Raw genomic sequence first — 27,685 nt, forward strand, 5'->3', positions numbered from 1 at the left:
CTCTTCCTGTGCACATTAGGCAATGCTCATATTATAGGAAACACCTTCAATCTATGCTTATTTTCATGGACTTAATGTTTTTGCACTATCAAGTCTGATGTTTGGTCTGTTGTGTTGCAGTTATTGAATTAATATTGAGATACAAGGTTTGTATGAAAAGTTCGGGAAAAGTTTTGTGAAAATGATTTATTTCAGATATTGCTACAGTGACCCAAAACCCTTCAACGTGCGTCCCTTGAGCAATTAACATACTTTTGCCAGCAGCTTTTCCAAGACTTGAAGGCCCTGGTATGTGGATTCCAGAAGATCCATAAGGTTATGCTTGCAAGCCTCTTTGACGTTACTTAAGATCCTATGGTGGAGTCCTTTGAGGGAGAATTTCACTTTTGGAAATAGGAAATAGTCTGCCAATGCCAAGTCAAAACTGTAAGGGGGTTGGGGAATCATTGCAATGCTGCTCCAAGAGGTCTTTGCAAGTATCTATTCGACTCTGCTCTTGGTTGTTTGTCTAGACTTTCAGGTCAAGTTTGGCACAGATATTTCTCATCACCAAATTTTCAGTGATATTGGTGTGCACTGTCATCTTATCAAATCCAATACAAACTGCGATCATGCACATACATAACCAAGGGTAGGAATTCAGCTCTTCACTCACACGGTGCACATTCGTTGGTTCTTGATGTCGACGGCCATCCAGCAGCGGGGTTGATCCTCCATACTCTCTCAGCCATCTTTGAATAGCCTGTGACACTTAAAAACTGCAGTTGGTAATGTATTTTCATCCTTGAACATTTGGCAACTCATGTCCAACGTGTCCATGCAAAATTTCTTCCACCCAATACTAAATTTGATGGCATACCATTGTTCAATTGTTCACTGTATTTTGCACTTGCACCCAGTCAGCCGACAGGGGTCCACTGCAAACATGATCTAGTGTGAACGAATGCTTGCTGGCGATTGGCGCTTGGCACGTGTTGAAGGTCAGACCCCCCACCACTGATCCTGCACGGTGTGTGCTGCAACGTACAGTCACGTGGAAACAATTGTTCCCGATACTTTTTATCCATGCCATTCATTTGGTAAATTATATGTCTTATTGCTCTACTTGTATTAAGGGTTACTGCAGCCTAGTAGTTATTTAGGCCTTAATATTCTGATCAGAGAGCCTTGTTTTGATTCCCAGTGAATTTGAATGTCCTCAACTTCACCCAAGCTTTGTGATTTATCAAATCTTTCTGGGAAACTTCAGTTGGCACCAGAGGGTTGGCACTCGTCCAGGGAATTAGGGAAAATGCATGTATTGAATAAATTCATTTTTTGTAATCTGGAAAAGGATCAATTGCTTTAGTCAGGAATGTCATATGTATACTAGTAAATCTCATTGATGATGATTTCATTGATACCAGAGACACAAGAAAAAGACAGTTGGTATGGAAAATTTGGAAAATGTCAAAAAAAGGAATATATAAAATGGGGTTCCACCCTGCACAAAAGGAACTGACCCCCTTTGTTACCCTGTATATTTATGCATGGCCCACACATCGTATAAGACTTAGTTTGAGTGGAACTTACTCTCACCCATCTAATTAACCTTTGGGTTGTTCACTGTAGTTTTTTTAAATTCCATTATTGCCAGGCATATTCAAAAAGCATGGGCACATTTTCATATGTTTAAATATTGCCAAGTCAGGGCAAAGCTGTATGCATGCAGTGCCACCTATTGAATTTTTCCTAACCCACTAAAGTTATTGTTTTTATTCAGAAGTTTTGTCCTTTGTTGAATGCAGATAACAATGCCTGTGAAAATTATTGCTCCAGCCAGTTACAAAGTGTCCACTGTGATTTGGTCATCAACTGTCCAAATTCATCGGGAGTTGTGTCTAGTTTATGGACCTACAGTAATGAGTAAAGGAAAGGTTAGGCAATGACGTTGAGATTTGAAAATTAGCCTCACATATGTGCAAGCTGTGGAGCACAGTGGCAGACCTGCGATCTGATCGACGATCAATGATTAGTGCTTTGTCTGGTAAATTTCCTCTCTTTGGATGCACCACTATTTATGCGATTGTTACGGAAAACCTCAGATATCACACATTTTATGTATTGAATTGTTTGTATATATTTTGAACACATTATTTGTACCGAAAATGGTTACTGATCAACACAAAGAGCAAAGAATGTTGAGTGGATGGTCTTTTTTAGACTGCTATTGACAAGAGGACCTAGGACCACCTAGTGGCTATTTCCTCTTCTTGTGCATGAAAAACTGGCTTGGTGTACAATGGATTGAAGATAGCAAGGAACTCAAGACCACCATTGTGAACTGGTTCACTTCCCAGCTGGTGAAATTCTCTGCTGAGGGATTAAAGATGCTGGAGCTGTGTTACTTAAAGTGCTTAGAAGTTAGCAGTGCCAAAAAATTAAGTAGGTTTGCAGGAAACTAAAACTGTCTATAAATACTTTTTTGAATATAATATATGTTTATTACCAAAGACCCCTTGATCTTTGAATATGCTTAGTAAGAAAGCTGTTGGTGTTAATTAATAAATAATACCAAGAGGACCAGAAGTCAGTCTGTTAGGCACAAATCCCAGTATGAGAAGCTTAAGATTTTATTGTGTACCTATGTTTGGTATCATTTTTGGCTTGGTAAGAGTCATCAAACTCTGATCATGAGTATGCAGAATGCATTCTTGGTATTTCCGTTATTGAAGGAGACATAATATGGCTGAGAGAGAATTGTGCATGTTGCCAAATAAGGCAAAGGAATTATTCTATTGTCAAGAAAATGTTGTATTTAGAATTGTAGCTCTTAGACTTAAGGCATATTTTATTCATCGTGCCTGTGAATGATAACTAAACTGTATGCTTTTTCTTTTATTCAAGACCCTAGAAAACTTTGAATTTCTCAAAGTTTTAGGGAAGGGAACATACGGAAAAGTTGTCCTGTGTCGTGAAAAAGCCACTGGTCACCTATATGCAATCAAAATCTTGAAAAAGGAGGTTATCATCCAAAAGAATGAGGTTGCACATACGCTGACTGAGAAGAGAGTTTTCCAGAATACAAGTCATCCATTTCTTATTGTAAGTTCATATATTTAAGTCTCCAGCCATTGTTCTTATTTCTTTAAGTTTGATACATGGTGTAATAATACATAATTTTAGTTATATTTGAGGCTCACGGACCACATGTATAACATTAAAAGTGAACTTTTTTTATCAGTGTCAATACTACTGTAGTGAAAATGTTAATATATTTAGCATGATAAATACTTCCGATCTCACACGTGTATTTTATGATACTGGTAAACTTGTTAATTTTGTAATAATTTAATATTTTTCTAATGTGAATCAGTTGCTTAAATTTGAAACAAAATTGGTGTGGGTTTTGGATGCATATAATGTTTATTTCAATTTTTTTAAATAATTCTTCATTTAAAATTACCATCTTCAATTACTTATACAGTAAACTCACAATCATCTGTGTGCGAATTATCTGTTTCAATTTCATAAAATAAATGTTTTGAATCTTTTATGTACTCTTTATTTAAATATACAAGTGTGAAACAACTGGGCTTTCTTAAAAGTTTTTGATTGTACAAAATCAATGAAATCATAAATAACAAAAAAGGAATGAACAAAGTAGATGGTAGAATATTTGCTGTACAAGCTCCTTGAAATTAGTATTTGAAAGTTTAATATGAAATGATTTTCAACCTGTCTCAGATAGTGTAGAACATAATATGTACTTAAGTAGAGGAACACCTTTGTGTTCAGATTTAATTTTGGAGTCTAAGCGGTGTTGTATAATGAAATTCAATAGCAATGAATATATTGCATCATACAAGTATAGAAATGAGGTAATGCCATGAGACACTAGTAAATAATTGGGTAAATGTATTATATTTACTGTATGTGATTGTGTTTATCTAAATTTTTGTTTGAAGTCATGAAATGTACCTATGGATTACGTATGTCATTCAGTAAATCCTTAGGAAAAAATAGAAAAACAAATTGTTTTGGTAGAATTATGTTTATTTTTCAACATAATCTCCTGTTAGCTTGATGCACTTTTCCCAGCATTTCTACAACTTTTTGAAGTTACCCAAGAATTAGGATTTTGGAAGGTCCTCAAAGGACCTTCCAAAAGATGTGTGGGTGATGGCCTCTCAATGCAATTGCTTACCATCAAGCCATTTGTTCAATTTAGGAAATATGATCAGTCACTGGGGGGCAAATCTGGTGAATAATGTAATGATTTCAACTCAAATTTCATAATTTTTATCGACAAAACAGGTGCACAGGTGTGCGCCTGTGTTTTTTCTTGATGGAAGAGAATTTTTTCTCTACAAAATGAGGACAGTTTTTTTTTATTTATTTACTCAACTGTTGTATTAACAATGCCTAATAGTCTCCATTAATTATTTGTCCTTTTGGCAAGTAATTGATGCTGATGATTCTGCATGCATCCCAAAAAACTGTGGCCATTACCTTGTCAGCTGATTTCATAGTCTTTGCCTTCTTAGGAGATGGATCACCTTTAGAAACCCACTGTTTCAACAGTTCATTTGTCTCTGGAGTATAGTAGTGTATCCATTTTCCATCCACAGTTGTGTATGGACCCAGAAACAGGTCAGGATTGCGACAGAAAAGTGCCAAACTAACCTTCGAATACACCACACAATGAGTTTATTTTCCACAGAGATTAAACCACTCATCTCCTGAGGATTTTTTTCACGCCCAATTTTTGTGCATAATTGAAAGCACGGTACCTTGCAATAAACCTGTGGCTAATTTTTTTGCAAATTGGTTTGTCAATCACTCAAAACGATATAATGGATTCATTCAATAATTTTGGAGGAAACACTTCCACTGGACATGCCAAATGTTGTTCATCATTTGTGAATGCACGGCCATGTTTAAACTCATTCACCCAATTGTAAACAGTTATAAACACAGGAGCAGATGTGCCTTGAGTTATCCTAGTCTTATTTGATCCCTATTGGTTAAGCCTTTTAAATGGAACTGTTTTAATAACTTTGCAAAACTCACTTTTCCATTTGCTTAAATAAATGTTTTTTGCTTCAGTCAGATATGAAAGTGAAAACACATGGAAAATGGATAGGGCTGAATTTCTAAGAGCAGTCAAATGAGAAATGGGGCTTACTTAAAGCAAACCTTTTTCGAAACTACAAGTTCCATCCCTTGGATTTTCTAAGGAGTTATTGAATGGCCTACGTACTTGGAAAAATCTACATGAACTTGTTGCCTTGTTGCGGAAAAATGAAACCTTCCTCGATCCGTAAAATGACATCATTTGATGTGTCTCTGTAAGCTTTTAGCTGTTTTGGATACATTTGTTGTACTGTTACTGCCCAACCACTACTTCAGGGTCGCTGATGATTCATGAAAAATTCAAATGCAAACATGCCTGCTGGGTTTTTTTGCATAGTAGTTTAGTAAACCAATCACCTTTGTATTTTATACATTTCCTGAAAAATTTTGGTATCTTAATTCTATCAAATGAACTCCATAAGAGTTGATAATTTTATTTATTTTAGCCCTAAAATATATGTACTCATATTCAGTCAGATTAATTGCTTTACTTCTTTTCTTTCCAGTCCCTTAAGTACTCATTTCAGACAGCTGATCGATTATGTTTCGTAATGGAGTATGTTAATGGTGGGGATTTGTTTTTCCACTTATCTCGAGTACGGGTTTTCCCAGAAGAAAGAACCCGCTTTTATGGTGCAGAGATAATATCTGCACTAGGTTACCTTCATAGTAAGGGAATCATCTATAGGGATCTTAAGGTAAGATAGATTGAAAGTTGCAATTGTTTTAATATCAAAATATCCATTAATATATTTGGTTTGAAACACCCCAAAATAACATGACTTAAAAAATTAAGTGAGACCATAATGGCATGGATATCTAACCAGTAGTCATTAAAGATTTTTTTTTCCATTTTATAAACAAATCTTGTGGTGCAGTGTAATTTATATGATATCCATTTCTTCATATTTTTATCCAACCCAATTTTTCTCCAAAAGTGTAAAGCAGTTGTATGTGAGGACTACTATTGGGCGATACGTTCAATTTTACATGCAGAAAAGGTAGCTCAAAGAATCATAGCAATAAAAATAGGTTACCAAATAGTGCAAACAACAATTGAAGCAAAGATGTTTGGGTTTAGAAAGATGATGATAATAATAATAATACATTGAGTGTTTGGGGAGTGTGGCAGGGTTGCCCACCATCGCCAATAATTTTCGGTGTATATGAACAGGAACGTTATGGGAAGAGGTTGAGTTAGAAATAAAATTGTGTAGCTAGATGATGAAGTCAATAAAGCTCGCAGATGATCTGGTTGCAGTGAGTCAGACAACCAAGGGATTGCAGCTATTATTCAGGGTTTTACAGGTACATTGGGAGAGATATTAGATGAGCATTATTCCCAAAAAACAAAAATAATTAGGTTTGCAAGAATTAGGAAAGCTAAGCTAATATTAAAATAGTAGGGAATAAATTAGAGCTGGTGGAGCAGTTAATGTAAATGGGCAGTAGTTTAAAACTAAAGGGACATAGTATTGGGTACTTAGGGTAAGAGAAGAATAGGCTTATCTCACGAAGCATTTGCCAGGAGAAGACAATTGATGATGGGTATACTGAATTAAAATGTTAGGAAAACATTAGTTAAGATTTAATATGGAGCATGGTGCTATATGGACGTGAGACCTGGACTTTGAAGCAACAAGAGGGTGAGCTTAGATTGGAGGCTTTTGAGATGTGGGTGTGTGGGCAGATAATTGAGAAACTATGTTAGATAATGAGGAAGATAAATGCTGAGGATTTAAATTAGCTGGGTGAAGAGAGGACGTTACTGGGGGAAATCCAAAAAAGGCAGAGAAGAGAATGGGTGGATGGAATATGGTAGCATTGAGGGAGGGGGGTGTTCAAGGCCGTGATAGAAAGCAGGATGTATTGGGCAAATGGGGTTCAGGGGGGAACAGAGCAGGCTATGTGGCATAATCAAAGTCCAATTATCACCGTTAACTCATTCAGTGAGTTCCAAAGTTAGGTTAATTCCTATAGCCAATAAAAAGAGTGGGAAGGCTCCTATAATGTCATTTAGGTCCACCGGTGGCCATTAAAGGGGAGAGTAAAGAGCTTGACAGCGAGAAGACATAAGTAGCATAGAACTGTTCAATTAAGTGAGTTGACTTAATGTCACTCACTTGGCATCAAAAAGTGCTACAGTACTGACATCTTCTCTGTCAAGCTTTTTGCTCTCCCCTTTGAAGGTCACCAATAGACCAAAATAACGTTGGAGCCTTCCAAATTTTTTCTACTGGCTATAGGAATTAACCTAATTTTGCATTCACAGCCAATAGCTCACACGTCTTCTTTCATTCAGTGAGTTTTTGAAATGTTTTTTTAAGGCTTGAGGCTTGAACATAACTATTGCCCCTTGGACCATGGGCTGCAGTAATGACACTGTATTAGTGGGCAAGTAAATCATTTGTACTGGAACAGGTGTTTTGGTGTTTATTAAACTTTTTGGGTGTTCTGGTTATTACATTATCAAGCCGCAGCAAAGCTTTTGGTTGTAATCTTATCTCATTGCGGAAGGCTGGGACACCAGCAAAAATGTTTCATAAGTCATTCCGAAAATACTTCCTGAGAAACCCTGACCTTTTTATTGCTCATCCAAATAACTGCCTAGCGAGACTTAAAATACTCTTTCATTGCTAATGTAGTGAATGGTAAATCAGCAGCATTTTCAATTTTATCACCAGATACATTTTCTCGTAGCAAAAATGTGAATTGGTCTCATGGTCGGTTGAATCCCAGTTTGTGTTTCTCTCCCCTTTTGAAAGATGAATGGAGCCAGAGGGTGTTGCCTTTCAAAAATGGTAGTCTCATCAAGAATAAAAGCTAGCTGAGGAGAGAGGGAACCAGTGTCAAGAATTGCTTTGAATTCAATAGGGAATCCTACAATTTCTTCTATATCACCACTCACTGATTCACCCATCAAAGTGACACAATAAATACCTAATCTTAGTTTAAAATTCTGGTGCCAATCAAAACTGGAATTGAATTATATTCATTATTTTTGTCTTTCTACAAATACTCAAATAAATTATACCTTAGGTGCAATTGACGGCCAGTTTAAGAGGGATATAATTTGACAGAGTTGAATGAATCCATAAAATAAGTAGTTCTACATTTGTTAATTAACAAACTATGCATGTGAGGGATATTTTTTGCAAAAAAGCCATTGCAGATGTTACTGAAATTTATATTTTTTCTTTGTTCAATTGCATTCCATTGCTATCACAATTCAAAGGTTCATTCTGTTGACACCATATGTAAAGCTGAATTTATATGCGATGTCACTCTTCTGCTCACTTGTTTTTGAAACCCGCCATCAAAGATGGGTTATATGGAAGAAGGGACCATTTGGTCTCAATTTTGCCTAAATAAAGACCTTTATCTATCTATCTATCATCACTTTGTTAATCATATAGACTCACACTTTTACTCCTTCATTTTGTTGAATTTTTTTGTTTGAACTGCATGTGCCGTCCTTTTTACAGCCATGTTTTAAGTGATCCAGTCACATAAAATCATACTATTTCATATAAATTTTCCCTTATGACTTCATATGAAATATGACAGCTTTTAGATCTGGCTCAGATGCAGACAAAAGAAGAACAAGCAGCATCAGTCTTTCATCTGCTCTGATGTTTTTGTCAGTATTGTGGTGCTATTGCTATGATGACCTTTTCTATACCCATATATCAACAGAATGAATGAAATGCATTGTTAAAGAAAAACCAAGTAACAAAACTCTGTTCAAGAGTGGCGTATAGGATGTTTAACTGTGTGTTGCAATGTAGGTAGAACGGCGGGGAGTAACCCTATGTGTGCTCTAGCAAAATTACACCAATTAAACTTGCCCTTATTAAGGCATGAATGGAGTCCCATGTTAATTATTTTAAAGAAAGATTTTTCCTACAGAATGCAGGAAATAATTACCCATGTTGCTGCATAATGGGTTATGCATTAAAACTTATGACTTTAGAGCTTTGCATGCCAGCTGCATGTTCACAATCAGGATGTATATTCTCATAAAATAGAATATTTTGTTTCACTGAATAATGCAAATATGTTAATAATTATTTTCTGTTTGTTAAAATGTAGCTGGAAAACCTTCTCTTGGATAAGGATGGGCATATCAAAATTGCTGACTTTGGTCTTTGTAAGGAGGATATCACTTTTGGAAGGACAACCAAAACTTTTTGTGGAACACCAGAATATATTGCACCAGAGGTAAGAGAACCAAGTCTAATTAGAATACATTAGAATCTACCTCAAAGATGGATTGAAGGATGAATCTTTCTAAAATTTTAAATATTGCTGGTAAATATGTATATACTACCTTGAACAAAAAGTTCCCGGAATAACCACCGTGTGGCGCTCCCATCGTTCCGATTTGAGTTCTGTTTTTTTTTGTTAAATTGGTACATCTGTTGTTGATATTCCCTTTAAATCTTAGTGTCATAACTTGACATTTGCAAAAGTTACGGTCGGTTTTCGGTATGTCCATCAGTGCTTCCTGCGATTTTTCCATTACTTCCTCTCGGCTGCTAAAACGCGTTCCCCGTAATGGTTTTTTAACTCGATTGAACAGAAAGAAGTCACAGGGAGCCAAATCAGGTGAATTCGGTGGCTGTTGGATGGTATTTGTTGCATTTTTCGTCAAAAAATTACGAATAATGATAGCACTGTGCGACGGTGCGTTATCATGGTGCAAAATCCACGAGTTTTCTGCCCACATTTCTGGTCTCTTTCGGCGAATTGCTTCACGCAAACGTCTCATAACGCCCAAATAATACTCTTTGTTTACTGTCTGGCCTTCTGGCAAAAGTTCATGATGCACTACACCGTTGTAATCCATGAAAACCGTCAGCATTGCCTTCTTTTTTGACTGAAAACGACGTGGTTTTTTTGGTCTCGGCTCATTTGGTGAACGCCATTCACTTGCCTGATGTCTGGATTGCGTGTCGTACTCATAAACCCACGTCTCATCTCCAGTAATGATCCTTTTGATGAATGTGGGATCGGATTCAGCCTCGCAAATCATGTCTTTTGCGACGTCAACACGGTCTCTTTTTTGCATGAAATTGAGGTCTTTTGGCACCAACTTTGCTGCTACACGACGGAAACCCAAATCATTAACCACAATGTCTTGGGCGGATCCATAGGCAATGTTCAAGTCCTCCGCTATTTCTCTGATGGTTAATTTGCGGTTATTGACCAACATTTCTTTTACTTTATCAATTTTTTCACCGACTTTCGATGTCGATGGTCTGCCACTGCGTTCATCATCTTCGATTGACTCACGACCACTTCTGAACCGCTCGTGCCACTGGTAAACGACCGTTTTTTTTAGAGAATCGTTGCCGAAACACTTTTCCAACATTTCCAACGTCCGTGCGCCACTAAATCCGTTTTTTACGCAAAATTTAATACAAGTTCGTTGTTGCAAATTTAAATCCATTTCTGCAATTGTAAAAAATCGCCAACACACACAGAGATAGATGTACTCTTGGCTACGTAACTTTTGCAAATGTCAAGTTATGACACTAAGATTTAAAGGGAATATCAACAACAGATGTACCAATTTAACAAAAAAAACAGAACTCAAATCGGAACGATGGGAGCGCCACACGGTGGTTATTCCGGGAACTTTTTGTTCAAGGTAGTAGTCCTGCCTTTCACCCTATTGCACCAATCTCCATAGCAGTGTGAAATGGCAGTTCATAATTGAAGATAATTTACCCACTAGTTAAATAGCTGTGAATATATCATTTTTTAATTATAAGTGGGCTATCTAAAATTTCCTAGATAGGAAATACTAACTTTCCTGGAATAAGTACTTTCAGGAATTTTTGAGATGATGCTTGCTTCATTCATTAAGTAAGGATGAGGAAATACTTTAATAGGTAAAGGAGGAGGTGTCTGCTGTAGGTGGTGGGTATTCCAATAAGAAAACTCATGAGGTAGTTGAGATGGTAAAGAGCATACCAGACATGGTGCATTGCTTTATTGAATGTTGGAATGAAACAGTGAAGTTTTGGTGAATCCCATTGCATTTCCATTCAAATCGCCGGAATAGCCCTCAAGTAGCAAATGGTAAATGTTTTACTTCAAAATAGTTTTGTTTTGGGGTGGCATTGAAAAATCAATTGCTTTAAATTAATTGTAAGTTCTTTGGTCATTGGGACTTCAGTAGGGGAGTTGGTGTCAGCACAGGCATACTGGAATGCCAAAAGAGGTGAAAGGAGGGAGGAGTGCAAACATTGAAGGTAGAATGGGTGCCATCCTCCAAAAACCTCGGAAGTGTGAAACTATCCCTAGGCTTTATCTATATACTATATGTACTTACTTGTACTAACATTTCCTGTTTTATGGCAGTATCTGCAAAAGCCTACGCCCAGACTTACAACTTTGAGTTTTTGCAGTAGAATGGTTGAACTTAAGTAGTTGTATTTACCCACTGAGACATATTTTGAAAAATTCACCCCCCCCCCCCCAAAGGAGATAAATAAGACTAGAAATTAATATGCAATCATGCCAATGAATTGCTTAGTTCATTCATTGTTTGATCAAGAATTTCCCTGGAGGTGATAAATTTCTTGATTGCTATTTATATGAGAAAGTACACATAAACTTAGGTTTTTCAAACTACTTTAGAAAATCACATAGTACTGAATTTATTTTGAGGGAAAAAATATATGCAGTAAATCCTTGCTAATTGGGACCATATGCAGCCGGGTGTTGTCCCGATTAGGTAAAATCTGGATTATCTGGACGTTTGGTGTATGTTAACCCAAGGAGCATTTTTCTCCTCAAAACTTATGCACCATTGATTGCCAGTAATTCTGAACGCCATGAACCAAGTTCTTTGGGAGTATAAAATGAGCATCAACAAGAAGGGGGATCCAGATGGGGCAGTGGCTAGCGTACTGACTTCTCACCCAAAGGGCGCAGATTCAAATCCTGGATACGGCAGGTCTTTTTCAGTTGCATCTTGATCCCTACTTGAGGTGCTTTGTGGAGGGCACTTTTAATGAGTACGTATCTGTTGGATAAGACGTTAAACTCCAGACCACTTGGTGCCTTTTGTTAAGAGTTGGCTAATGCCGATACTGTTTTTCTTCCAGTCCTTTCTCCATTCCTATCCATCCGTATGTTGTAAACAACGTCAGCTGCCTGTCACCTTCCCTTATAACAACTAACTACTACCGAAACCATGTGAAAACTATAAATTAAACTCGTGGGAAAGCCTTAACATCCATGTACATATGGAACACATCATGAGAAATGAACCTAACATAATTAAATGTAATCCATTTGACACAATCATCAAGTGGAGACATGCTCACACCAAAGATAAGACTGCCTTGCGGGAAAAAAATTTGATAAAGTGGCAATCCCTTCAAACTAGAAGTCCATCCTCATTCCACTACAACCTGTCTTTCCCCCTCACTCCCCCAAACCCACTTACTCCCTGTTGACATTACTTGATCACAGTACGCACTTTATGATGATTGTCTTCTCTGTGATCAGTTCCTTTTGAGCTCTTCCCCCTCCTCATTGATGGTCACCATGTTGGCTGCAGCTGGTTTATGTCATATGAACAGTACATTGCCAAGCCTGGTGACACTGGGAGCTGTGATTAGTGATGGTGGAGTAATGCTACAAGATATTTAATGTCCCAGGATTACAGTAGGCTCTATTCATGTGATGATTTCCTGTTTTATTTTCAAACTAAAGTCATGTGGAGGAGCAAATTAAAAAAACAATTTGTTTCAATATTCGTGAAAATAAAATGTCTTTGTTTGCTTAAATTTGGAAAGCATAAGTTGCATGAGGTGATAAAAGAAAACAGGAATTTTGTTGAGCCTAAACACCAGTTACCCTACTAAGTGCCCTTTATCTAGATCACATCTCATGTCACCACTATCTGGTGTGCCACAACATGTTCATATTGAAGGAATCAACATAAAAGGTTATTTGTAAAAATGTTTGCACACCTTGAAACTTATAGTTATAAACATATATGTGCTCTGAGGGACTATTTGAAGGCCACTTTCACAAAATAAGCCCATGGTAGTAAGTTGAGTGGTACCATTATGACTTTGAGCCTATTAAGGTTTTGAGGATGTTTTTGATGAACCTGGAAACTAAAATTCTTCAAAATATTACTCTAATTATTTGCTTATAATTAGCTCTGAGAAAAAGTAGGAATGTCCCATTACTGGTTATTATGTTTTAGTGTAAATTAAAGAAGACATTCAAGTTTGTAATATTCCATTGTTTGAAAATTCTTTTTTTTGCTAGACTTTGTCTTATTCATTTTGTTAAACTATTTGCTACAGGTCCTGGAAGATAATGACTATGGTATGGCTGTGGATTGGTGGGGTGTTGGCATCGTCATGTACGAGATGTTATTTGGGCGCTTGCCATTCTATAATAAAAACCACGAGAAGCTCTTCGCATTGATTGTAACAGAGAATGTAAGTTCTTTTTGAGTATTTCTTCTCTTTATTGCATGAGCTTACTTCAAATTATTTGTAAAAACTAATTTAAATTAAGCAATACACAGAACAATAGAGATAACTTGTTGCGATAGAAAAATTTATGGAAAAAATAATGAATATGAGATCATGATCTCAGATAGGCAGGGAAATTTAAAATTGATTCTGGCTTTAGTTTTAAATTAATGCGGTATATATATTGAAATGATGTAAATAGGAGTTGACATGGACCTTGGAAAATTATGTAAATTTGTGTATCATTTATACTCTAGATACATAAAATTGAGTTTTCAGTGTGTTTAAAAAATACATTTCAAAATATTGTTAAATTAAAACTCTCTTATCATATATTGTATTTGTGCTCCTTGTAAGGTCATTTCATGATAACAGAGAGGAAAACTCTTGCAATTTTGCATTGAGTGAAAAATTGCAAGAGTTCTAGTCTCTCCTATTATGGAACAGTTCCGCCCCATCACACCTGAATCTGTAATTTATAAAAGATTATTTCATCTAAGTTATGTGTTTATGTCTTCAATTTACATGGCTAAGTACCATCACAGGCGTGATTATGGCATAAAACCAAAAAATGGACTTTAAGAATTTGTTCTTTTTTTCACTGGAAGGAATAGAAATGAGAACACCATGGGTGGGTGAGAATGGGGGGGTAGGGAGGTGCTGGTGGAGGGGAATTAAGAGGGTGGTTTCAAAGGGATAGTATCAGGAGGGGAAGAGAGTGGACAGGAAGTGGGAGGGAACCCCCTATTGTGCAAGGTTCGAGCCTGGGTCCGTGCATGCTCTCTGGAGCCGAATGCATGCGTCCTCTAGGTTTTGTGCTGCAATTTTGTGTCTGAGTGAGAAATGAAAGTGATAATTGGTATTTCTAAAAGTTACTCGAGAAAATGTTATGGAGGGAGTTGTGTTTGGGAACTTGTAGGAAGGCTGAAATAAAGGAGGGGTTACAAGAGGAAGGGTAATTGTTAATGCAGATGTTGAAGGGCATTGCAAAGCATAGGAAGAGGGACAGAGTTTGCTATTCATTTGGTAAATTAATTTGCGTGAGATGCATGATGGAGTAGAATGGAATGGGGGAGAATTGTTGTGTTGTGAAGGGAGGGAAGGATTGGTGAAGATGGACAGGTTTTATATTGGGGTTAAGGTTTGTGGTGCAAGTTGTCAGCATGGATTGTGGGTAGAGAGGATTTAAATAGCGGTAAATGGCTTTCAAGAAGTCATTATTGTTGATGAGGATTATTAATGAAATTTCGAAAATCATTGTCACAAGTGTTGGTTGAGCATGAATGAAAACAAAATGGTCATCAGGGGTTTTGAAGAATGAAGAAGGCTAAGTTAAACATTATAATGGAGGGCAAAAACTAAAACAGATACAACAGTTTACCTTTTTGGAAGTTTTTTGGGCCAAAATGGCATGAATGTAAGAAGAAGCATTGCATTAGGCAGTAAAACTTTTGCGAGGAGGAGAGAATTGGTGATATGGGCATCTTGTAAGGATTTAAACAAAAGATTAGTGAAAGTCTTGATGTGGAGCATGTTTTCGTTTGGCATAAAAGCTTAGTCATTGAGGCAAGATTATAGGTATAGATTGTAAGCTTTTGAGATGTGGGTATGGCTAAAATAGGGAAGGTATAATGGATGGAAAGGAGAAAAAGGAAAAGATACTAGGCATGGTTGAAGGGGAAGGGGGGATTGTTAGGAGTCAATAAAGGTGGAAGGATGGAATGTTGAAGGCTGTGATAGCATATAAAACTTAGAAACACGAAATAAAGAGAGACAGTTTTGCTTTTTGAATATTTCGGTGGCAAAACCTCCTTTTCGAAGAGAAGGAAGAGAACTCTTTTCCAAACAGATTTGAGAATGAGTGAAAACTTCATGGAATGCTTTGAAATGGGAGATGTAAAATGATTTAATAAATGTGGAATTATTAACATAATTGAGGGCGCAGAGGATGGTTGCTATAGGAAAACTCAACTTAGGAAGAAGAGGCTTAAATTGATTCTTCATGTAGAACTGGAGATGAATTTTTGGGTGTTAACATTAGAAATGAAAAAGTGCCACCTTGCTATTTTGTTCCCTAGTTATACAATTAACTATAAAATTAGTACAATAACTGATTATGGAAATTCATGAAAATTTAGGAATTGCAGGTTCACTTTCTACCTAGGTGGGCATTCCTTCATCTTGGGGTTGGGATTTGTAATTGTCCTTTTTTTTTCCTTTTTTATAAGTCACTATGAAGGGCGAAAACATAGCGCCTTGTGGATTTATATTAAAGAAATTAAGTTGTGATTTTAAAATGATCTGCTCTCCAAACTACTCTAGGTGAAGTTCCCAAAGACTGTTTCAGCCGAGGCAAGGGACATGCTGGCTGGTCTCTTGGTGAAGGACCCAAAGAATAGACTGGGTGGAGGGATTGAGGATGCACAAGAAATCATGAGGCATCCATTCTTCAACAGCATCAACTGGAATGATCTGCTGCAGGCTAAAGTATGAACCCATGTCTTTTCTCTTTAATTTGAGACCTATTTCAGTTTCATGTGAGTGCGGTTGTTAATGTTGGTTTTTGTATCTATTTTATTGTGTCATTTTTAGAAGATCACTCTAAAATATACAATAAATCTATTTCAATATTTCAGTTTTTAACGAAAAAATTAAGTTTTTAATAAATAACAGGTATCTTAATACTAAACAATGGTAATGTGTATTCCATTGCATTATTACCTTTATTTTATCCATTAATGTTGAAATGTAATCCACTGAGCCAGTATTTATTGTAATACATGAAAGCTTAATTTTAAAAAATTCACTAGTTTAATATGTAATTTCAATTTGTAATTCATAGCACATGATTGGCAGTTTTCTCTGACATATTAATATTACCATTTACCATAAAAATTCATACATTCACTCATAATTTGTTGATGTTTCTAAAACATTATTGATATTGCAGGGAAGTCCCTCCCCCACCTACCCTCCGACCTTCTCACCTCCCCGCCCCTACCTAAGTGTAGTATATATAGCTGGATGTCTGTAAGAGATGTCACCTGAAGATGACATTGAACGATGAAACCCGGGTCGTCTCGTAATAAATTTTCAGTGGAACCACAAAGTTACTATACTACCTTGATCAAAAAGTTCCCGGAATAACCACCGTGTGGCGCTCCCATCGTTCCGATTTGAGTTCTGTTTTTTTTGTTAAATTGGTACATCTGTTGTTGATATTCCCTTTAAATCTTAGTGTCATAACTTGACATTTGCAAAAGTTACGTAGCCAAGAGTACATCTATCTCTGTGTGTGTTGGCGATTTTTTACAATTGCAGAAATGGATTTAAATTTGCAACAACGAACTTGTATTAAATTTTGCGTAAAAAACGGATTTAGTGGCGCACGGACGTTGGAAATGTTGGAAAAGTGTTTCGGCAACGATTCTCTAAAAAAAACGGTCGTTTACCAGTGGCACGAGCGGTTCAGAAGTGGTCGTGAGTCAATCAAAGATGATGAACGCAGTGGCAGACCATCGACATCGAAAGTCGGTGAAAAAATTGATAAAGTAAAAGAAATGTTGGTCAATAACCGCAAATTAACCATCAGAGAAATAGCGGAGGACTTGAACATTGCCTATGGATCCGCCCAAGACATTGTGGTTAATGATTTGGGTTTCCGTCGTGTAGCATGCCAAAAGACCTCAATTTCATGCAAAAAAGAGACCGTGTTGACGTCGCAAAAGACATGATTTGCGAGGCAGAATCCGATCCCACATTCATCAAAAGGATCATTACTGGAGACGAGACGTGGGTTTATGAGTACGACACGCAATCCAGACATCAGGCAAGTGAATGGCGTTCACCAAATGAGCCGAGACCAAAAAAACCACGTCGTTTTCAGTCAAAAAAGAAGGCAATGCTGACGGTTTTCATGGATTACAACGGTGTAGTGCATCATGAATTTTTGCCAGAAGGCCAGACAGTAAACAAAGAGTATTATTTGGGCGTTATGAGACGTTTGCGTGAAGCAATTCGCCGAAAGAGACCAGAAATGTGGGCAGAAAACTCGTGGATTTTGCACCATGATAACGCACCGTCGCACAGTGCTATCATTATTCGTAATTTTTTGACGAAAAATGCAACAAATACCATCCAACAGCCACCGAATTCACCTGATTTGGCTCCCTGTGACTTCTTTCTGTTCAATCGAGTTAAAAAACCATTACGGGGAACGCGTTTTAGCAGCCGAGAGGAAGTAATGGAAAAATCGCAGGAAGCACTGATGGACATACCGAAAACCGACCGTAACTTTTGCAAATGTCAAGTTATGACACTAAGATTTAAAGGGAATATCAACAACAGATGTACCAATTTAACAAAAAAAACAGAACTCAAATCAGAACGATGGGAGCGCCACACGGTGGTTATTCCGGGAACTTTTTGATCAAGGTAGTATTTCATTTCCAGTGAGCATATTGTCATAAAGCAGGGACAGATTCTTTTAAAGTGTCATTTGGATAGAAGAACTGTAACTCTTACAAGATACATCCTCTCTTATGATGAGGATATCTGGGAAAAGAGTTACAGTAAATCAATCTTAGAATGAAATACTGATAATAGTGAGAGTGTTCAGGTTTATATATATGTATCACATCAATAAAATTATTGTTAAAGGCTGAATGCTGTAATAAAGTAAATGAAAGGTTCAGATCTTGGCTGTGAATGTAATTATTTTGTCTAGAAAAATATTTGCAAAATTCCAAAATATTTTCCAGGGATTTAATGAAGCTTCAAAAGACATGCAAGCAATGTAATGATTGTAGCTTCAAAATGCAGTGTAATTGAATTGAAGCAAATTATCAATGTTTACTTTGTGTAGCACTACAGATGGAGTGAATTTGGGGGAATTGTTTTCTCTGGTGAACTGAATTCTTTGTCTCTCTCTTGCAGATAACTCCCCCATTCAAACCTCAAGTGACTTCAGACACTGATACATGTTACTTTGACTCTGAGTTCACGGGAGAGTCAGTGGAGTTGACACCCCCAGAGCACGGGCCGTTAAACAGCATATCGGAGGAATTGGAGCAGCAGCCCTACTTCCCGCAGTTCTCCTTCCAAAACCTCAGCAGCTCAACCCTCGGGAGCTCCAACATTTCCGCAATGAGTGGCTCATTCTCCTCTCGGAGCATGCTGCATTGATTGTTGGGATACAGAATGTGGATCTCTTGTGGCAATGTTTTATCTTAAAGAGAAGGCTGTATCTTTTTGGAATGTAGTCATAACCCTTGACAGTGAGGGCCAATCTGCTGCAGGCAGCAGCTGAAAGACATGTTGAAAGCACCACTGTTTTTGGACAGGGCGTTGCTTGTTTCTCCTCAAGGCTGGTCTTGGGGGAATTGTTAAGAGAGTGTGTCTTAGGTTCCTGAAAATCACCAAGCAATCAGTCCCCTCTTGATTATTGCATTCTGTTAGTGCTTCCTTCTCACAAGATGAGCTGTGTACTCCCAAAGTGGTTTTTTTTAACTCCCCATCCAATCAGTGCCCATTACTGTTTGTGTTGCTCCCTTCCTTGTTTTGCATATTAGTTGAACTCAAATTGATGATGATCAAATTTACTAACCTACAAAAAATATGTGCATCATTTTCTGTTGTGCCATGGACATATTATTTGTAGACGAAATATTTTCATGTTTACAATTAACTTAGAGGAGCTCTGACATGTGACTTTGATGTGAAGTAATTATTGAGAAAAGGACTGACAAAAATTTTTGCACTACACCCCAATTGGTGCTTAAACAATAGGCCTTTTTGCATTTGACTTTTGGACTTCATATTGGAGGATGAAATGAAAATATTAAAAACATATTGTTGAATAACTCGCTCTCTCCTAAGCTTCTTAGTGGATTATGATTTCGACCAGGAATACTTCTCCAAATCTTACTTATGAAATTACTAACTTTAATTTTATGAAATACTTCATGAAGCAAATAATGTGAGCATTAAACTATAGTGTTTCATGTTGAATACAGCTTGGGTGGCTTGTGGTAATTTGGGAGAAATGAAATATATCATGTGTGGTCAGTGAAATATGTTAATGTGAAACATCTGCACAATCTTTAAGGGAAATCCATGAAAAATGTACCAAGTACCTGAATCCTCTAGGTGCAGTGAATGAGTGACTTTGGTTGTAATATTATGTAAATATCTCTAAAAGTACCTTTATCTTTTCCTACAGAATTAATACTTTTCTCCTATTTTCAGCTTGAATTCTTTGTAGAAAGGGATATCCAAGTATGTACCCTGGCAAATTTCTTTTTGCATATCATGTAATTTATGCAATTATGTGTACAGTGAAGTGGCCTGGCCATGAGCTGAGAGGCCTCAATTTAGGCTTTTTTTGTTGTTTGGGGTTCATTTTTAAGCATAAAGAATTAAGATGATGTTTTGTTATTACTAAATATATGAGAGGTCTCGATTTGGGGACTCTGTAAGGAGGTCCACATGTAGTGGATGACAGCTGAAATGGCTGATAATTCTACAATTTGTCTGAAGGGCCTCAGCGAATCAGTTTATTTTAGTGAGGTTCATATTAAAGAGGTTAAGAACTGGAAAAAAAATATTTCTGCTTCCATTATATATCTTTATGTTGTTAAGAAAGTGCATTTTACAGGTTCTGAGTAGCACATTATTCACTGAAAATAAATGACTCTGGCATAACATTTAAATGAAATTTTGACATGTGATTTTATAGCATTAAGTTACGAGCCCACTGTAATTTCATATTGGAGAGGTTTTAAAGAGGAAGAGGTTGCTAAAATGAGGTTTTAGTTATGGTTTTGGGTTAGAATTTTCCATAAAACAAGCGTTTATGGTTTTATGATGCAGTAATCTTCTTATCTGCTCTCAATGGAATGAGGAATTAATTGCTTGTTCAAATATTTCATTGTACTTACAAGACCTTTGTGTACATATTAGAGGTGTGTAAAGGTAATATGGAGTTGTGATTCATAGATTCATATTTACATATATATATATTTTTACATTAATTATAATAGAATGAGTTCTACACCAGTGAGAACGAAGTGTTTTTTATTTAAGTTGTGGAGTGTGTTTTTGCAACTAATTTTGAGTAATTGGATGTTTACGTATGGCAAAATAATGTAAAGAAAATATTGTGATAACATTATGTGAAAATGGTGACTTTATAACAAACTTATTCAAAGTAGATAAGTGTCTTTGATTATTCTATCTTGCTCTTTCACAATGGTGAAAACTTTTATTGTTTGAATTTAATTTGTTTGTGTATGATTTTAATATTTCTGTGAAAATTGAAATAGGAGGAGCCCATTTGGTTTTAAAATCTGGTAAATAGCAGTGTGAGTTTAAGACACTAGGAAGTATAGATACTGATCCATGAGGTCTAGTTTCTTCATATTTCTTTCACTTCTCCCTTAGGTTTTATTAGGACTGGTTGAGATATGATCACAAATAGTATTCCACTTGTTGGAGATCTTATTCAAGTTCAGTTCTTATTATTGCATGTAGTCTGGGCTGCGTGTGAGTAAATTTTAGAAAGTGGATTTTTTATCTAATATGCAGCTTTGCTCTGGGATAACCCATGTTGTTGAGCTTGGTTACTAACTGGACAGCCTGGGTTCCATTTCAAGTGATATGTCTGGGCACCATCATCTTACTCCAAGTTGCACAGTTTTTTTGGTAGCCAGATCTTCTCAAGAAGCTGCCGGAGGCACAGGGAACAGGCGAATTGTGAAATTCACACTCCACATGTGGCTTACCACTCTAGGTAAGCCCCAAATATAAGATAAGATTGGTGAAGGCACTTTTTACAAATTCAGTCATGCTTGGAAGCAGTAGTCCTTTCTGAGCATCAGAGTGACTCAGTGGTGTATTTACTGGTTTCCTACTTTAAGGAGCACGGTTTGTATCCAGGAGATGAATTGTTATCCTAATCCGCATTCAGGTGCTATGTGGAGAGCACTCCAAATGGAGTATGCCATCTGTTGGATGGGACATCGATTCGTTGTCATCTTGGTTTCTCATTAAGAGCAGGCAAATGCAGACGTAAGTTTCTTTCCACCCTTCTCCCATATTGTTGAAATTCAGTCTCCAACATGGTACCCATTTATATGCCCAGGAGTGAAAATGAATACAGCTTTTGGTAGCTTCTTCTAGTACTAGGCGGCAAGCCTTTCTTGAATGTCTGAAAACTGGGGAAAACCTTTTAAAAAAGCCTGGAATTTTTTAGAATGTTTTTTACCAGGAAATAAATAAGGCAGTGGACAGTAAAAGAGCAAATTAAATATGTATTTTTCATTTGAATTTAATATGAATGAGTAATCCAGAAGTTTATTCCAGTAGCAACTTTCAATTTACTTGTACGAGGGCGGGTTAGAAATGAAGAAACCATTTTCCAAAAGATTTATTTTATTTTTCAACATAGTCCCCTTTTAGAAAGATACACTTCTCCCAATGCTCTGGCCATTTTTTTTAACCCCCCTAAAAAATAGGATGTGTCGAACTCCCCAAAGTACGCCTCTGTCTTGGCGAGAACTTCCTCGTTTGAGCTAAATTTTTTTCCCGCGAGCCATTTCTTCATGTTAGGGAATAAGACGAAAAGTCGCAGGGAGCCAGATTGGGTGAATACGGGGGCTGCGGCAGCAATTGATAATGTAGTTCATGCAGTTTGGAGACGACAATTCCAGATCAGCTTGTTGTCCGCCGTGAGCAATCGCGGCACCCATCGGGCCGACAATTTTTTCATTGCCAACTTATCGTATAAAATATTAATTGCCGTCACGGTCGACACACCCACGGCCTCTGCTACTTCGCGCGCTTTCGTTCGTCGATCAGCAAGAATCATGGCGTGGAATGATTTCCTCGGTAACCACGTCTGCTGGGCGTCTTGGTCGCTCATCATCAAAAACAGATGTTCGCCCACGTTTAAATTCGTTGAACCAATATATGTGTGTTCATAGATGGCGAGGTGTCCCCATAAACAGCTTCCAACTTTGCTTTTATTTCCTCCCATCCGATAACAAAAAGCGAATTACCGAACGATACTGCTCTTTTTCCATGTTGGCGAAAATCACGAGACACGTCTTACTTGAATAGCTGCCAAATCCAAACTAACCTTTAAATCAGTCTGAAATTTGTTTCGCCGTCGTTTAATAGATGGCAGCACATGATGATAATATAAACTTACCTCAGAAAGGCCCTTTGTCAGCAAACACGGGTACTTATTGAACCGCCCTCGTATTCTGCCTGGAGAGGAAGAATTGTGTGTAACAGACATGCACTTTGAAGTACTATTTGTGCAGTTAACCCAGCTAATCGAGTTGAGTACTACCGGACAACTGCCTACTTACCATTGGACTACAACTAATTAGTAATTATTACATACTTTGAGTGAGAATGTTTTTTTTCTAGATGAATATTCCATAATAGGAATGGTTATTTACATGAAGTGCGTGCTTATATAAACTTGAATCATTCTTACTGAATGATTAAATTAAATTCTAATGTATCTATCTTCCCACTACATTTGTTATTCGGTACGACTAGTTTTGATACATTGGCGTCATCCTTATTATTTGTATTACTTGTTATTTTGATAACACAATGAATGTCTACCCATGTATTAATTATCTGCTTGATTTAAATTTCACCTGATGGCCGTAAAAGATTTAGTGCTTATAAATATTGAGAAATTCAGTGCTAGGGTCTGAGAAAAAGTGTTTTCATCATTCTGGTCTACCATTCATGAATACTTACAGAAGAGTAAGTATTGCAAGAGTCATAATTTGACATTTGAATCTTCTACCAGTAGTAGTCATTCACCTCTTTTTTCATCAAAACTGGGAATCCAGTTCCCTCAACAAGAATGTAGGGCTGCTCTGGATTGTAATGGTGCACTTCCTTCTTTACTAGAAATAAGTACTACCTTTCTCAGGAGGGAAAGCTTGAATATTAAGTTATATCAAGACAACTAGCCATTTATGATTAGTAACATATGGTGTAATTCCCCCATCTGTGAATATGGTTTCTCTGAATGCATTTATACATGGTGCGTTTCGTTCACATTTTTTCTAAAACTTATTTCTTTCTGGGAATAGACCTAATAATGTTTATTACGCATAATTTATTTATTTATCGACTTAATTGGGTGATGTTGAGACTAATAGTCCCTTCTTCCACCTAACCCTCTATTACAGACAATCACATACAACCAAGCCCTAGATGGAGGGAAATCCACCTAGGCGGGAATCGAACCCGCGACCTCTGGGTTTGTAGGCAAGGACGTTGCCCCACCACCACCGCGGCCGGCAATTTATCAACTTGGTACTGTGATAATTGTGAAATGGGAAAAACTACATATATTCAGTGTGCCTGAATCTATCACATATTGATGATAATGTACTTCTCACACTCATGGCGTGATTTTTTTGATATATTTTACTCCCAGAGTCCTTCATGAGCTACTAGGTTATAATATCACTTTCTATGACATCTATTTAGATACTTGAGAATGGTCTGCCAATTTTATGCTATACGAGAAGTTATGGAAAATCAGTGCTGTAATCATGATTTCTGCGTTACAGGCTTGTCTAAGCCCTCTTGGATGGTCTTGTTAGTTATGTTTACACTCAAAAAGGTCATTTTACATGTTAATCATCATTTTGATTTTTTTTCACTTGCATGAATTAAGGTATTTTTCGATTTTCAGGAAACTCTGTTAACTTTTCTAGAAACATTTCCCATCAGTCATATTGTCTCTAGAAATGGCCGTGCATCCCTCATCATTGGCAAAATCTTACAAGAAGAGCATTAAAATGGTGTTAATATTATCTACAAGGTCGCCCCAGAGAATATAATGAAATTTGGTCAAGAATCATTTTTAGATGTGGTGGCCTCATCAACAATCACCTGAAAAAAGAGATCCCCAGTAGTACTGCCGCATGTGTATATATGTATATATATATATATATATATATATATATATATATATATATATATATATAGCGACTGCAATAAATTTATCTTGGTCAAACTGGTTGAATATTAAAAGTTACAACCAGGGAATACCTCCATTTATTTTTAAGTTTACCACCTGATATCCACATTTAGACCAGCATCTCATTGGTTCTGTACACACATTGACTCGCCACCCTCAAAACAGTTTTTTATTGGCCAATGAAAACCTCTTCTCCAACACTCCCCTCATTGGTGTCTTACTGACCCATAGCTTCAATATTCACCAATCCCGACCTAGCCTTTGGCTGACCCTAATAACCATGTGACAGCAATTGGCACAAATTCCCCACCTCCTTTGCTTTCTCATACATGAGTATATATATATATATATAATACATAGATATGCCTTGGGCTTGAAATAACATTATGTGCCTGATGATGCCGATAGGTCAAAACTGTTCATGCTGCAATTAAATTATATGGAATTTTAGTGTATTTTTTACTGCATTTTTAGCATTCAAAATAGTACACAATTACATATAAAGTATTACTGAAATGCATATACTATTAGTATCATTGATTAAGTAGAATTTGCTAACAATTCAAAGATTGCACTGAACTAAGACTACTCAAGTAAACATTATATAATGATACATGGGTCGTTCTATAAGTCCTTGGGAAAAAGCAGACAATATATTTTGGTTTCATTCCTTTTTATTTTTCAACATAATCTCTTATTACCCATTACTAAAAAAGAAAGAAAGACTCGTACTTTTCCACAGATTTTATTATACGGTACAACGCGTTTCACCGACTTGCGGCATCATCAGGTACAAATTTGCAAAACAGACAGAGCAAGCATATATACCCTCAGGACAGAGTGGGGGTGGGGAGGGTTGGAAGGATTTGAGAGGGGTGGGGGCTCGCAGGTGCGTTGATGGATTGTTTTGACCATTTCCAGGCTAATTTCTCGGAGAGGAGTGGGGAGGGGTATGGGAATAATTGCTCATTACAAAGTGTCGTGTTGGGGTTCACCAAGTGCCTTCTAATCTCTAATTGCTCGAGAGCGTCCATTTTTAATTCTTTTGGGAGTGTGTGTAATATCTCTGGGACAAAGTCACTGCTGTGGTTGAATTCTAGTAAATGCTTGGCGAAGAGAGAGTTGTTATTCTGATTTTTGTGACACCTAGCGTGTTCCTTGACTCGTAACTTGATATTCCTGCCGGTCTGACCGACATAAACGCTGTTGCAATCCTCGCATTTCAGTTTATAAATGCCTGATTTGAGAAGGCTATCCTGGGTGTCTTTTCCATTGGCTAGAAGTTTGGAGAGGGTTATGGGTGGGTAGAAGGCTGCTTTGAGTGAGGTGGGTAGGCAGTTGGAAATCCTATATGAAAGATCTCCCAGAAACGGGATCGAGCACCACTTAAAATCTTTAAATACTGCGGGCTGTGATACGAAAATGCTTTTTATGGCCATTGCTTTTTGTTTTTTCCGTAGTAATGTGTCAACTAGTTTGGAGTTGAAACCATTGTTGGTAGCTATATTAGTGATATTCACGAGTTCGATTTTGAAGTTTTTGGGGGAAAGGGGGATGTGTAGGAGGCGGTGGATCATGGAGTGGAGGGCTGCGTGTTTGTGAGAAAAGTGGTGTGCGGAATCATTAGAAATTATATGGTCTGTATATGTGGGTTTCCTATAAATTGCAAATTCGTGTCTATTATCCCTAATTGTGATTGTCAAGTCGAGGAAGTTGATGGTGCCGTTGACGTCTTTTTCTAATAAAATATGTGGAAAAGTACGAGTCTTTCTTTCTTTTTTAGTAATGGATATTAATTACTTCCACGAAGTGAAGCCTGAAACAATAGAATAATCTCTTATTAGTTTGATACACTTTTCCCAGTGTTTATCCAGTTTTTTTAGCCGCTCAAAAAATAGGATCTCAGAATGTCCTCAAAGTAGGTATCTGTGTTAGTGATGATCTTGCTCTATGGGAGTCGTTTTCTACCTAGCCAGAAAGTTAAAAAAAGTCACTGAGGGTCAAGTCTGGTGAATATGGTGGATGTTGTAATTATTCGAACTTAAATTCCATTATTTTTGCCATCAAAACTGCTTAGGTGTGCACTCGTACCTTGTCTTGCTAGGATAATTTTATCTTTGGTAAACGAGTGCTCAACCAGTGTAATAATGATAAATAATACTCTTTATTCATGGTTTGTCCTTTTTGAGAGTAATTGATATAGCTGATTCCGCATTACTCTCAAAAAACTGTGGCCATCACCTAGTTGGCCAATTTCACCATCTTCGAAGCTGGATTACCTTTAGAAAACCACTTTCTTTCTCTATGGGGTGTATCCGTGTTTCATCCACAGTTATGTATTGATGCAGACACTCATCTGGATTGCAACAAAAAAAGCACCAAACCAGCCTCCAACTTGATCTCATAATTTTGTTTATTCTCCACTGAGAATAGACATTGCAAGCATATTGCCGATATTTTTTCACAGCAAATTTTTCTGCAAAATTCAGAACACAGTACCTTGTGGTACCAACTAAACTCAACTCATTTACCCAACTGTAAATTGTCACAAACACAGGAGTGGATTTTCTATGTACTTCATTCAACTCTGCTTTGACCTCTTCCAGTGTCTAGCCTTTAATGGAAGTGTTTAATCACCTCACGAAACCTATTTTTCTGTATCTCTAAATAAAAGTTTGTTGTTTAAGTGAGTTATGAAAATGAAACCAAATGAAGGGCTACAGCCAAAACTTGAACAGCAGTCCAGTGAGGGATGAGGCTTACTAAAGGTAAACCTATTCTGATACTATGAGCACCCTCACTTGATTTTTATTAGGAATTATTGAACGGTCAATGTACATAATTCTTACTATAAATGTATTACTTTAAGAAAGATGACCAAGATGGAGTTATAAAGTCACAAAACAATGCAGCCACACTTCAAAACCTGAAAGTTTCTGTAAGATATCAATTGGTTATTGATAATGCTTTTCAACTTATTAAAATTGTCTGGAAAGTTAAGGTTAGGGAGATTGTGTTTGCTGTCTCTTAGGTGTATATAAGG

At 37.0% G+C, this 27,685-nt stretch overlaps 1 protein-coding gene and 1 long non-coding RNA gene across 2 annotated transcripts in view; both read left to right on the forward strand.

Annotated features, from left to right (window-relative positions):
• Positions 1–22,011, forward strand: part of Akt (Akt kinase) — a 132,206-nt gene extending 110,195 nt beyond the window's left edge. The window contains exons 5-10 of the mRNA XM_071585935.1: positions 2,887–3,084; positions 5,622–5,813; positions 9,208–9,336; positions 13,452–13,589; positions 15,948–16,112; positions 18,561–22,011. Of these exons, the coding sequence (XP_071442036.1) occupies positions 2,887–3,084; positions 5,622–5,813; positions 9,208–9,336; positions 13,452–13,589; positions 15,948–16,112; positions 18,561–18,809 (1,071 nt within the window). The 3' untranslated portion in view covers positions 18,810–22,011. The remainder of the gene's footprint in view (positions 1–2,886; positions 3,085–5,621; positions 5,814–9,207; positions 9,337–13,451; positions 13,590–15,947; positions 16,113–18,560) is intronic.
• A 642-nt stretch (positions 22,012–22,653) lies between these two features.
• LOC139688386 (uncharacterized) lies at positions 22,654–24,579 on the forward strand. The gene is made up of 3 exons (XR_011700741.1): positions 22,654–23,016; positions 23,843–23,969; positions 24,355–24,579. It is a non-coding gene; the product is annotated as an uncharacterized lncRNA (long non-coding RNA).
• Positions 24,580–27,685: the final 3,106 nt, after the last annotated feature.

This window comes from Hetaerina americana, unplaced genomic scaffold (genome assembly GCF_022747635.1).
Source record: "Hetaerina americana unplaced genomic scaffold, ioHetAmer1.1.p SCAF_2, whole genome shotgun sequence".
In the NCBI taxonomy this organism is placed as follows: Eukaryota; Metazoa; Arthropoda; class Insecta; order Odonata; family Calopterygidae; genus Hetaerina; species Hetaerina americana.